Source organism: Orycteropus afer, unplaced genomic scaffold (genome assembly GCF_000298275.1).
Source record: "Orycteropus afer afer isolate SDZICR_OR568_19922 unplaced genomic scaffold, OryAfe1.0 scaffold00127, whole genome shotgun sequence".
In the NCBI taxonomy this organism is placed as follows: Eukaryota; Metazoa; Chordata; class Mammalia; order Tubulidentata; family Orycteropodidae; genus Orycteropus; species Orycteropus afer.
Window position 1 is genome coordinate 2,248,298 of NW_006921714.1, and position 12,422 is coordinate 2,260,719.

Consider the following 12,422-nt stretch of genomic DNA (forward strand, 5'->3'; position numbering starts at 1 on the left):
TGGGTTTGAACCACCAGCCTTCTGGTTAGCAGTCAAGTGCCTTAGGCACTACACCACCAGAGCTCCTACAAGCTGTTAAAAATTGCAAAACTCCATCTCTGGTGTTTTTTACAGTACACCACACTTGGAGCTGGCACCAGAGAGTCTAATGAGAAAACATGTACCTATAACTACACCCAAAAGAAGACCTGTGTACAATTCATTGTTGTGTTATGCTGTTGTTATGTGCTGTCAAGTCGGACCCGACTCATAGCCACCCCTCCTTGGGTTACCGAGGCAGTATCACTACGGAGGTAGATTGCCCCATCTTCCTTCCGAGGAGTTGCTGGTGGGTTTGACCCACCAGCCCTCTGGTTAGCAGTCCAGTGCCTTAGGCACTATGCTACCAGAGCTCCCGTACAATTCATTAGAGGCAAAAAATAACAAGATCTGTTCCTTCAAAGAGCAGCAAAGTAGTGATGTCACTGAAGTGGAGTGATCGTCCATGGGAGCTGATTATACTCTTCATTTTTGTGGTGTTTGGAAATTTTAATAATAAGATATAAAAAAAGTATTCAGAAAATCTTTGTTCCTCTCATTGCAAAGAAAACCTAGTCTGGTTTATTTCTGGTGTTAGAGATTTGTATGTTACAGGGATGCATAGTGGCGTGGCTGGGAGCAGGGCACCAGGGTCACAGCTGCAAGCCGGCATTTTCAAAACCAAAAGGTCCAGTCCGCGCCAGCACCCACTCCCAAAGCCTGCTGCACTGTTGCCTGGGTGCCCAATGCCCAGTTGTCAGGCCCACCCCTCAGAACGGTGTCTGCACAGCTGTGTCTTCGGGTGACAGCCTACTCTTTGAAAATGTAGCAAAACTCAACAAAAGTGGAACATGGTCTCCACAAGGCTTACTTCTGTCCTGCTGGGTGAGAGGCATCGAAAAAAACAAGCAGTAAGGACCACAGTGGTGAAAACCTTAGCAAGGAACCTCCATCTCTGAGCAAATCACCAATCTCAAGATGAAGTTAAAAAGAAGAAACTCAAACCTTATCATGTTGGCAACCACCTGTACCACTATCAGCACTGAGCCTGAGGTTTCTAGTTTCGGCTCCGACATTACATTTTCAAGGTACTAGAACCATTCAAAATCAGCTATTCGCAAATTCAAGTCTGAATAACAATATGGAGATAGGAAACCCTATGTGAAGAAAGGGGAAGGAGAAACATTTGGGTTCTTCTGTGACGAAGAAAGAAGGATTTACACACGAGCTAACAGTTTCTCTTTGTGCCCTGATATGAAAAAGGCTGGCAGCTCTGCCTTTGAACACCTGCCGAGGAGAGGCCACCCCCACTCACCCAGTGCAGGGAGCCCATGCACAGCTTCGCGGCGAGGAGCGGGATGGTGGCATCGTCGGGCTTCAGACGAATACACTCTTTCAACACCTTCACAGCACGTGCGGACTTGTCAAGAGAAGATCATCTCTGTGAAACTCAAAGCTTCTGGCAGAACCAAACATTAATGCCTTCCAGAGGAGATTTGGGGAGGGTGCCCTCTTCATGAGGTGTTTCAAGTCTGAGCCCAATCAGAAGCCTGTGGACAGCTATGACCAGAGTCTGGGGCTCCTGAGTGACAGGGGAGCATCCCGTGGTTAAACAAGCAGAGTGCTTCTCTGGCTTCACCCTAATTTTATCCCCCACTTTTATAGCCATCATAAAAGTAAGAAAAAAAAAAAAAATGACCCTTGAGGCAGATGTTAAAATATAAAATATTCAACTTAAATGTTGAAGACTAACATTTTGATTCTACTCAGTGTAAGTAATCTTCCAGTTAGACCTAACAACCCACTGAATGGCAGAGAGTCACTAAATAGCCCAAACGAACAGGAGTACCAACAGGCTACTCCCTTTATTGACAGTGTGCTATGTGGTGGGTGTTATTCCAAGCACCTTATGCATAACCCCTCATCTACCTGACAGCAATTCTACGAAGTAGGTACCATTATCACTCCCTTTTACAGAAGAAGAAACTGGGATACCAAGTAACATGGCCTGGGTCACACAGTTATGATGGGAAGTACCAGGATGCACCTCCAGCCTGGGGTTCCACAACCCAGGCATTCAACCAATATCATATTCTGCCTAATATAACTGAGTGTGGAAGAAAATGGACAGATCTCCCTCTCAAGAATGAACTTACACTCTCACATGAATGAAGGGATCAGTGTGAAGAACTGGCCATAGCTAAGCCATATCCTCTTCACATGATAAGGTTACAATGGCCAAAAAAGGGGCAAATTCAACAGAATTTTCCTTCTTAACATATATTCTTGTTGGTCCCCCAAAATTAAAATGGCTAGTCAGTTTACTTGATTGTTCATTTAGAAATGGCCACAAGACAGTTTAAAATAGTTGGTTTAGATGTCCACATTATTCCATCCCATGAAATGCAATTACATTAACCATGACATAGAGACCTGCACATGACAAAGGACAACTCACTTTTCCAGCAGCCATCAGTGACAGGGCAAACTGGTACCAGAGGTGGAACTCCTCAAAGGCAAACTTCATGGCTCTTTCTAAGCACTGGTTTGGAAAGAAGAACAAACACAGGCATCTGAGAAATTCAAGGGTCACAACTGGACAAGTGTGAGCTTGTGTCTACACACACACAAAGATGAATCCTATAAAAGCTGGTTCCCTAGGATATTAAGACATCATCTTCCACCAAACACCTCCTGGAGTAGCCACCGGGTACAGTGTACCTTGCCAGAGGCCAGTGACTAAGACACAATCTTTGGTCTCAGGTAGCTTCTAATCTAGTCCATACAAAGAAGTAGGTACACAATTAAAATATAAGGCCAAGACTACAAGTGCCATGGAGAGGGAAACAGAAAGCACCATGAAGAACGGATCCTAGAAGAGTGGTCATGAGCTAAACCAAAAAAACCCCAAACTCATAGCCGTCGAATTGGTACTGACTCATAGAGATGCCTCCTTGGGTTTGCAAGGCAGTATCTCTATGGAAGTAGATTGCCCAGTCTTCCTTCTGAGGAGTGGTTGGTGGGTCTGGTTAGCAGTCAAATGCCTTGAGCTGGATGTGACAAATGAGCGGAGATAACACAACCTTGACATGGAAATGGCACCTGAGACGAGGAGAGAGACAAACAGAGCCGTGGAGGTATGGAAAGCTACGCTTTGGTTTGGCAAGTGGTCCTGTGCGAGCAGGCCTGGGCACACAGGCCGGAGTGTGGAGTCAGGCTAGAGCACTGGCATAGCCAGGGCTAAGTCACCAAGAGTGAAATGTCAGCTTCTTCTCAGAGTTGTTTCATCTCCCTCCCCCACTCTAGTTTTGGTTGCCCCTCCTCTGAGCTCCTTTAGTTCTTACCACTGTATCTGTACGTCCATGTGACTGCTCTCATCTCCCTGCCCCAGCCCAGCCCACTCTAAAAAAGCATCAAGTAAGAAATCATGACTTCTTTCTTCTTTGTCACCTAAGTGTTCCACAGTATCTCCCCATGGGTGGTAATCTACAAGTGTTGGTTAGGTTTGGACTTCACTCTCAGTCAAACCGTGACTTCTGTGCAGAATGACATGATCACATCAGAGCTTCTGGAAGGTTATGGGGGTTTGGTTTAGGGGTAAGACCACATGGGGGGGCAAGTGACAAATAAGGTGGATAGAATGGTCCAAGGGCTTAGAGTAAGCTGAAAGCCATAAAAGCAGATAAAATGAAAGGGATTGAACCAAGAAATGAGTCTGAGGTAGAATCAACAAGATTAGGCTGTCCCAGGAAGTGGGGCCGCTGAGGAGCAGAGGTTGAACGAGGTCCCTAAAGTCCCTGGCCTGCCCACCTAGGAGCAAACTCATGGCAAAGAAGGCTCCTGTGTACATGCATGTGCACATGCACATGCGTGTATATGTGTGTGAGAGACAGAGAGAGAAGGAGAAGAAGAAGAAAAGTATTGTTAATGAGTTTACTTTGGAACATGGTGGGTTTAAGGTGTCATGTGGTGATGTACAGAAGACAATTAAAGACCATCCTGGACCTAAAAGGAAGGTCTAGACAGACAAGGGGGCACATACGAGAAGGGTGTTGACATCACCGGCAAGGTGAGAACACCTCAGGAGAGTATTCAGAGAGCAGGCAGCTGGAGCAGAACTTTGAGAAATGCCGTATTTAAGGCGAAGGGGGAGAAAGGACCAGGGAAGAGCACTGAGGCGGGAGGCGGGTGGGGAGAGGGTGCAGCAGCGTCACAGCTTTGAAAGGGTCTCAGGAAGAGGAGGTAGTAACGTCAAAAGCAGCGAAGGCCCAAGGCCACCTGGTGTAGCAAGCAGGCACTTAAGGTCTGTGCACGTAGTCTGGGGCATGTTGCATAGGGTGCCAGGCCATGGTGGCTGGAGGAGCAGGGAGAAGATGAAGATGAGTAGTGAAGGGAATGGTGATACTCAGCAAAGGCTTGTGGGGCAGAAGGGGACTGAGAGGCTCTTCATCTGTACCACTGCTGGGCACGCAGGAGGGATTCACCAACGGCTTCGTATTCACTTATTTTCTTCATGGAGGAAACTTGAGCATCTCCCCAATGTGAGAGGAAGAAGCCAGCAGAGGAGCAGAAACTGAGGAGATAAGTTAGGTCCCAGACGGCTACTGAGAGCAGGTCTCTGGAGCAACAGCCCCCCCTAAGGAAGGAGATTCCTTAAGGTAAAGAGCAAAGACCACAGAAAAGATTTACACAACAAGAAAAACCTCACCCCCAGGGGGCAGAACAATCATATCAGGGCCAACTCAGAGACTGGTATGGCTGTGCAGTGGCACCTACAATGCCAGGATGCCATTTTACTCTAGTGATGTTCACGGCCCAGGTGCCGAGGAGAATGATGGATGGAATGATGGATGGGAAAGCAGGGAGGGACAGGGATCTGGGGGCCGACAGACAAAGTTGGGGGGCACAACATGGAGGTCACAATCAAAGTAAAGTGAGGTGGTTGAAGGACAGGAAAGAATTGCAGAATTTTAAATGGTATTTACAGAGGTCACAAGTGCTAGCTGGTTTACTGTGAAATTCTGCCTAATTAAGATATAGTACACTAAAAAGCTAAGTATGAAGCTGTGAACGAACATGCACTATGTGCCCAGCAATGCTATAGGACAGGACGAGTATGCCAAGACCCCGAGTAAGACGAACTCTTGGTCTCTGATTTTGATCACCAGCTGAAAAATTCTGGGTGGCTCTGTTCTCACAATGAGAAGTGTTAGGTGGGGCCTCCAGGGAAGCTCTCAATTAGCACATGCTTTTGCCCTCAGTCCTGCCAAGGACAGACTCAATGCTGGAGGTGGAGCAGCCAGGTGACAAGCTTGAGGACAAAAGCCACCCACTCGAATGACTACGCAGAAAGAGAAAGCCTCCAGGTCCCTGATGCTATGTGGCAGTGGGGCAACCCCACCAGCCTTGGATGGCTGCCTCTTACCAGATCTGTGACAGTGGGGGGTGGATTTTTGTTGTTATGTGCCTTCGAGTCAGCCCTGACTCATAGCGACCCCTCCTTGGGTTTCCGAGGCAGTATCACTACAGAAGTAGGATTGCCCAACCTTACTTCCGAGGAGTGGCTGGTGGGTTTGAACCACCAGCCTTCTGGTTAGCAGTCAAGTGCCTTAGGTACTATGCTACCAGAGCTCCTTGTGGGGGGTGGAGGTGGGGTACAAATAAACTCTTGTTTGGTTAGGCCACTGTAAGTTGGTTGTTCATTACAGCTGAATACTAATACACATAGGAAGTGGCCAAGCTGGGATCTGAACCTAAGTACACCTGACTCCAAAGCCCTCTTAAATGCTCTGCTGTACTGATAAGCAACAAGAAGCCATTAACACATTGCTGTCTACTTGATTCTATCTCATGGCGACCCTGTGGGGCTGAGGAGAACGCTGCTTAACCACTGTACCACCAGGGCTCTTTAAGAAGCCATTACTGTGCCTTTAACAAGTGCAGTGAAAATAATCAGAAAACGGCTTGCTGCAAAGATAAAGTAGGCAGAAGGGGTGGGATGGGGGCAGGGGTGGAGGTGGTGATCCAGATATGAGATGGCACGGACTGGGACCAGGGGAGGGGAGAACAGATGTTGGGAGAAGCCAACAGTACTTGGAAACTAATGTAGAGGAAGGCGGATGGGGCATTATGAAGAAGGAAATAAGAACGTGCACTCCATTGTCTGGATTTGGGCGAGGGAGCTGGTGTGCGAGAGAAGGGGGTGGATGATGATTGAAAGGAGGTTTGTTCTACTGAAGGGCAGTGTATACACAGGGAGACAGCTCAGGGGGTGGGAGTGCATGGGAAGGAAGAACACATGGAAGAGATAACTAGGGGAGGAAGTGGGAAGAGAGCTGTTACATTGTGGGAAACTGCAGTCAACGTCATGACACAAAATGTATATGAAATGCTCTATGGAAAATGAATTTGCTCTGTAAACTTGTACCCCAATGACAATAAAAACTAAAAAAAAAAAAAAAAAAAGGTTTATTCTAACAGCTCTACTCAACTAGCTCATGATAATATAACCACGAAGTACCTAAATATATACACAGAAACATTTAAGTGTTTAAAGCACTTTCTTCCTCCTTTTGCTAAGAGGAATGATAAATATCAACTGTTTTCCTGATAAACAAAAGGAGCTCAGTAGCTGAAACAGTCTGTTCTGAATCAAAAAGCTAGCTGCTATAAATAAGTGTGAATCCTTATTTTCTTCTGTGCCAATGGCTAACACAGTCATCACAGTCAGTGAAAAACATCTCCTGGAAGCCTAATTGGTATAGAGCTCTCCATCCAGGTGCCGTGGGAAAGCACCAAAGGAAGACAGCCCCAGCCCTCAGAAGGACTGGAATCACAGGCACTTGAGCCAGGAGCGAAGCCTCCAAAGGAGAGGCCAGCTGTCACTCCGACTGCCTGTTACTGTTCTGAGCTAGCACTAAGTCAGCCCCGACTCACGCTGACCCTGTGCAACAGGGCTGGACAGCTGAGGGCCGTTCATCGGCTGATCTTTCAGAAGCAGACCCCTGGGCTTTTTGCTTCCTCGTCCACCTTAGCCTGGAAGCTCTGCTGAGACCTGTGCAGCATCACAGAGACACCCAATGCTCCACTGACAGATGTGCAGTAGCTGCACTTGGGGTGCACTTGTAGAGAACCGAACTTGGTTCTCTTTCTTGCATGAATGGTAAGATCTACCACCGAGCTACCAATGACCACTTGACCACCTGCTTTTTTGTTGGTTGCCGCAGAGTCAGCTCCTACGCATGGTGACCTTACATGGGGCAGAATGAAGTGTTGCCGGTGCTGCGCCATGTTCAGGGGCACTGGTATATGTGAGTCCATTGCTGAGACGACTGTGTCAATCTATCTCATGGATGGGTCCCTAGTTTTCACCGACCTTCTACTTTCTCATTGGACTGCCTAGCACCTCAAACTCTTCTGCTTTTCTTGGAGGTTTGGTACCCCAGACAGAAGGGAATAAGTCTCTCTGCTTCCCAATAATAAAGCCTAAGGGTGAATGAGGGAAGCATGTGTGTCACATGGCCCTGGCAAGGCCAATCAGATGCTCCTGCCAGGGCTCCGACACTAGAGGCAGTGAGGTGGGGGGAGGGCCAGTAGATGTTATCCCAGTGGCCCAGCCTGGGGACCTCAGGTGCAGTGAGTGTCAGAGTTGGTGGGGGTCCTCCTGAACAGACTGTAGCCTTCCAAACGGGGGCAGGGCCTTGCCTCTTTTATTGCACTCAAGTCCATCTTCAGCCTCTTATGGGTCCTACGAGGTCAGCAGTGCTCACTAGAAAATTCCTTTTCTGCTTGAGTGGAGGAGTCAGGTTCTGTCACCTACAACCAAAGCCCTAAAGTTACAGCCAGTCTTCTAACAATCCCTCCTCCCAGCCCGCAGGGAGGAGTTGTACAACTTCTGCCTGAAAACTCCCAGAATAGGGAGTTCACAACCTGAATAGCAATTGCAAATGAAGATTCTAGGCACCACCACAGGCTAGGTGTGTACATTTAGACATGTTACTTAAATTCTTTGATTGAGACCCTTTACTTAACCAGATTCCTCAGCTGTGAGATGGAGACTTTAATAGTAAATACACCCATTCCTCACTTATCAATATAGTTAGGTTCTAAAGACCAGGTGGTTACGTGAAAATTGGTGTCACACAAAAATGGAGGATGACTACATCACTACATAACTGCCAAATGACATCACTACAGAACTGCCAAACCACTGAGAATCATGGCTCAGCTAAGTTGACACATGACTTTAACCATCACAGGCAGTGTTACTCTCTCCTCACATCTTGGTGTTCGTTACTGCAAAATAGTCGTCATTGATATGCAAACTAGTTGGATAGATTTTTTTTTACTATGGTCAGAAATGCACGATATTGGATTATGAGATAGTTGATAAGAGAGGAGTATGTGTAATGCAGAAAATTATCAGGAAGATCAAATCAGTGCACATAAAGCACTAAAAACAGTGCCCAAGAACAAGCTAGAAAGGGCTAAAAGGGCTAGCCTCTTTATTTAGGAGTGCCTGGGTGGCACAAATGAGCCCCAGTGATGCAGTGGTTAAAGCACTCAGCTGCTAACTGAAAGATTGATGGTTTTAACCCACTAGCCAGTCTGTGGGAGAAAGATGTGGCAGTCTGATTCAGGGAAGATTAACAGCCCTGGAAAACCCATGGGACAGTTTTACCCTGTCCTACAGGGTGACTAGGAGTCGGAACCTACTCCACAGCAATGGGTTTGGTTTTTTGTTTTGGTGGGTGGTACAGATGGATAATATGCTCGGTTGCTAACTAAGGGCTGGAGGTTCGAGTCCACCTAGTGGCACCTTGGAAGAAAGGCCTGATAACCTACTTCTGAAAAGCAAGCCACTGCAAGCCCTCTGGAACACGGCTGACTGGGACACGCATGGAGTTGCCGTGAGTTATCAACTCGATGGCAACTGTTTATTAGTATTTACTTATTTGTCATTTATTTATTAATTTTATATTTGAACATTCTTATATTAAGAAAAATATATAAAACTTTCATGTTGTTGTTGTGTGCCGTCGAGTCGGACCTGACTCATAGCAACCCCTCCTTGGGTTTCCGAGGCAGCATCACTACGGAAGTAGATTGCCCCATCTTTCTTCCGAGGAGTGGCTGATGGGTTTGAACCACCAGCCTTCTGGTGAGGAGTCAAGTGCCTTAGCCACTATGCTACCAGAGCTCCCATAGTTTTAATACTATGAAAACTTTCATAGTACTTATCATTTTACCTAAATTCAATATATGAAAACTCAGATTTCAGTGTTGTATGTCAGAAATGATTATTCACTTTACCAAACATTTCTTAACTTTAGAAAAGGATTCAAGCTGAGACCCTCAAGAACACTGTACAACTTTACTGAACTGGATGAGAATGCATGTTTATGATTCATTTTGCTAACGAGCTTTTAGATAATGCTACATGGTTGGGTACCATCAAGTCAATTCTGCTCATAGCAACTCCGTGTCACAGAGTAGGACTGCCTCAAAGGGATTCCTTGGTTGTCATCCTTACGGGAGCAGATCTCCAGGTCTTTCGCCTGTGGAGTCGCTGGGTGGGTTTGAACCACCAGCCTTGGGGTTAGCACCCAAGTGTTTAACCATCGTGCCACCAGGGCTCCTTCCTTACCATGTAGCCAGGCACAATTCTAATTGCTCAACCTCCTTTGGGTGACCTAACAACCCGACAAGGTACAAGGTACAAGGCGCGTGCACTTCGCATCCTCCGTTTGGACAGGACATTAAAGCACAGAGATGGTAAGTGACCGCTCAAGATCTTGCAGCGACTCCACAGTCTGGCTCCAGAGTCTGGGCCCTAACCACAATGTGCTGTTGCCCTTGATATTGAATCACAGACATGCCACTTAACTCACCAGGCCCATAAAGAAAACCACAGCTGAGCAAAAGTCCCACCAAAAAGGTCACATGTTTTCTAAATGAGTCCAAAGATTCAGCAACATTTTTTATGGTGACCGCTCCCTGCTCCCATGGCCTCTGGGATCCCTGAGGCTACCGAAGACTGACCCCTCTAGCGTGCAGAATTTTCAAGAAGCTTTACTGACCCCATGATATCCACTAGCACCCCGGCAGCCGATGACGCAACGTCTCCAGTGTGTCTCAAAGATGCTCAGTTTGACAAGGATTTACGCAGGTCATGCATTTCCTCTATACTGCTGCATTTCTCGCAGTCCCCTCCACATTCGGACCTGCTTCTCATAACCTTAACAAGCCACATCCATAAGAAGCCACAGAGTATTGTAAAGAGAGGTAACAAATGCTGCTGACGATTCCGACCCTAAGTGAGCCCTTCACCCCACTGTGGAGGTGTCTGAGCTCCAGCGCCCCAGCTGATGGCTCCCACCTCCTGTGGGTTCTTCGCGTCTCATGACACATGGTGACGGCATGCTGCCTCTGAAAAAGTGCCTGGAAGATCCAGATGCTCTCAAAAGCTTGATGCCAAGCTTACTGCTCAGATCTGTAACATGTCCTTCCTGACGTTCCCAGAAACATCAAGATTATATAAATCCCTCAAGCAGCTCAGGTCAACCATAGCTCAATCACAAAAAGGACTTAGGATGTCAGTGGAATGACTCAGGATGTCACGGAGGGGCACGTGCAGTCCACAACCTCTGCCCCTCAGATTGAGTGACTGCTCACCCCAATTCCGTTTGACTATCCCTTTAAGATCACTTGGTCACACCCGTATGTTCTAGACTATCAACTTCCAGCCTGAACGGGGTGAGGAGGTTGGGAATGAAATAAATGTTCATAAGTAAACAAAAAGAAAAACATTTTAATAACTGGTCCAGTGAAAACCAGAACTGATGAGAAAGGACTGCTAAAAAGATGAGAGGTGTTTTGTGCATAGAGGTTACATGCCACAGACCGCTTCAATCTCTCAGGCCTAGCATGGCTGGGAGCTGGAAAGCAGGGGCTGAGTAGGATAGGTCAAGAGGAGATGGGTGTGTGGGAAGGCATTGGTTCTGGGGCCAGAAGGTTTAGGCTTAACACAAGTTCCTTTCTCACCAGCCACAGGGTAGTTATGGGGTTTAATAAAGTAACACACATAAAACACTTGGAGGTGTCTCATACAGAATGAGTGCTAGCAGTACAAGACCTTATGATGATGCTGTGAAACAAGAAGCAGTGGCTTCCACAAGGATCTGGGAGGGGAAAGGGAGGACGCGACCCCGGGAGCAGGGGTCAGGGGACCACTGGATGGCAAAGGAGAGGAAAGGGAGTGATGAGAGCTGGATTCAGGCCCCTTTTCATTTCTGGAGTCAGGTGGCCGGGTGGCAGTGTGGTTCTGGTAAAAGGGGACACGGGATCCGATCCAGACGTGCAGATCTCCGCCTCACCCCTACAGAACAGCAAGTGACACCTTCAAATCACCTCCCTCCCGAGAAATGAAGCAGTATTACTGCTACCAGGAAAGGCAGGCCCATTTGCTGTCATCACACCACTGTCAGCTCTCCAAGCCCAGACAACATTCACTTCATACCATGAGCGCTCGGTGGGGCAGTAATTAGACTCTAAATGGTGTCTAATTGCATCAGTGGTCATCAAAACGTCACATGCAAAAATGTTATTTCCTTCTGGAAACAGGAGCCGATGCCTTTGCAGTCTCTTGTCTTGGCTTTTCAGAAGCCAGCCATCTTCGGGGGGAGGAGAACTCCAGGAATGGGAAGCGCTTCTGGCATCAGAAAGAGATTTCACAATTACCTTCCTAGTATGCACAGCCCAGTTACGTGAACTGGGTGTGTGGCAAAGACAGCTGTACAATACCACAGCACAGAAAAGCCAGAAGTCTATTTCTGGAATTCAAGAATGAGATTCGGCATCCAAAAACCCATGGAGGAGGGAATGGGAATAAAATAATCAGACATACCTCAATGCAGTCTGCAGCCTAAGTTTAAAATTCACCCTTGTTAAAATAGAACAAATAACACAATAAACTGTCTTCATGATTCACCTTTGTGGACAAGGTGGCCATATTCTGTTGTTGTTAGGGGCCAGTTATGATAGGAAGGTGACGGACAACAATGAAATACTGCCCGGTTCAGCACCATCCTCACAACTGTTGGTTCGCTTGAGTCCATTGTTGCAGCCACTGTGTCAGTCCATCACTGAGCATCTTCCTCTTTTTTTCTGACTCTCCACTTAACAAGCATGATGTCTTTCTCCAGGGACTGGTCCTTTGTGATAACATGTCCATGAGAAGAAGTCTCATCATCCCCACTTCTAAGGAGTATCTGGCTGTACTTTTTCTAAAACACATTTGTTCTTCTGGCAGTACGTGGTATATTTAATATTCCTTGCCAACACCGTAATTCAAAGGCATCAATTCTTCTTTGGTTATCCTTATTCAATGTCCAGCTTTTGTGTGC

At 47.0% G+C, this 12,422-nt stretch overlaps 1 protein-coding gene across 1 annotated transcript in view; it reads right to left on the bottom strand.

Annotated features, from left to right (window-relative positions):
• TTC7B (tetratricopeptide repeat domain 7B) overlaps positions 1 to 12,422 on the bottom strand; it is a 397,140-nt gene that overhangs the window by 203,072 nt on the left and 181,646 nt on the right. The window contains exons 8-9 of the mRNA XM_042781492.1: positions 2,477 to 2,560; positions 1,334 to 1,438 (exon numbers count right to left, since the gene is read on the bottom strand). Coding sequence (XP_042637426.1) covers positions 1,334 to 1,438; positions 2,477 to 2,560 — 189 coding nt within the window. The remainder of the gene's footprint in view (positions 1 to 1,333; positions 1,439 to 2,476; positions 2,561 to 12,422) is intronic.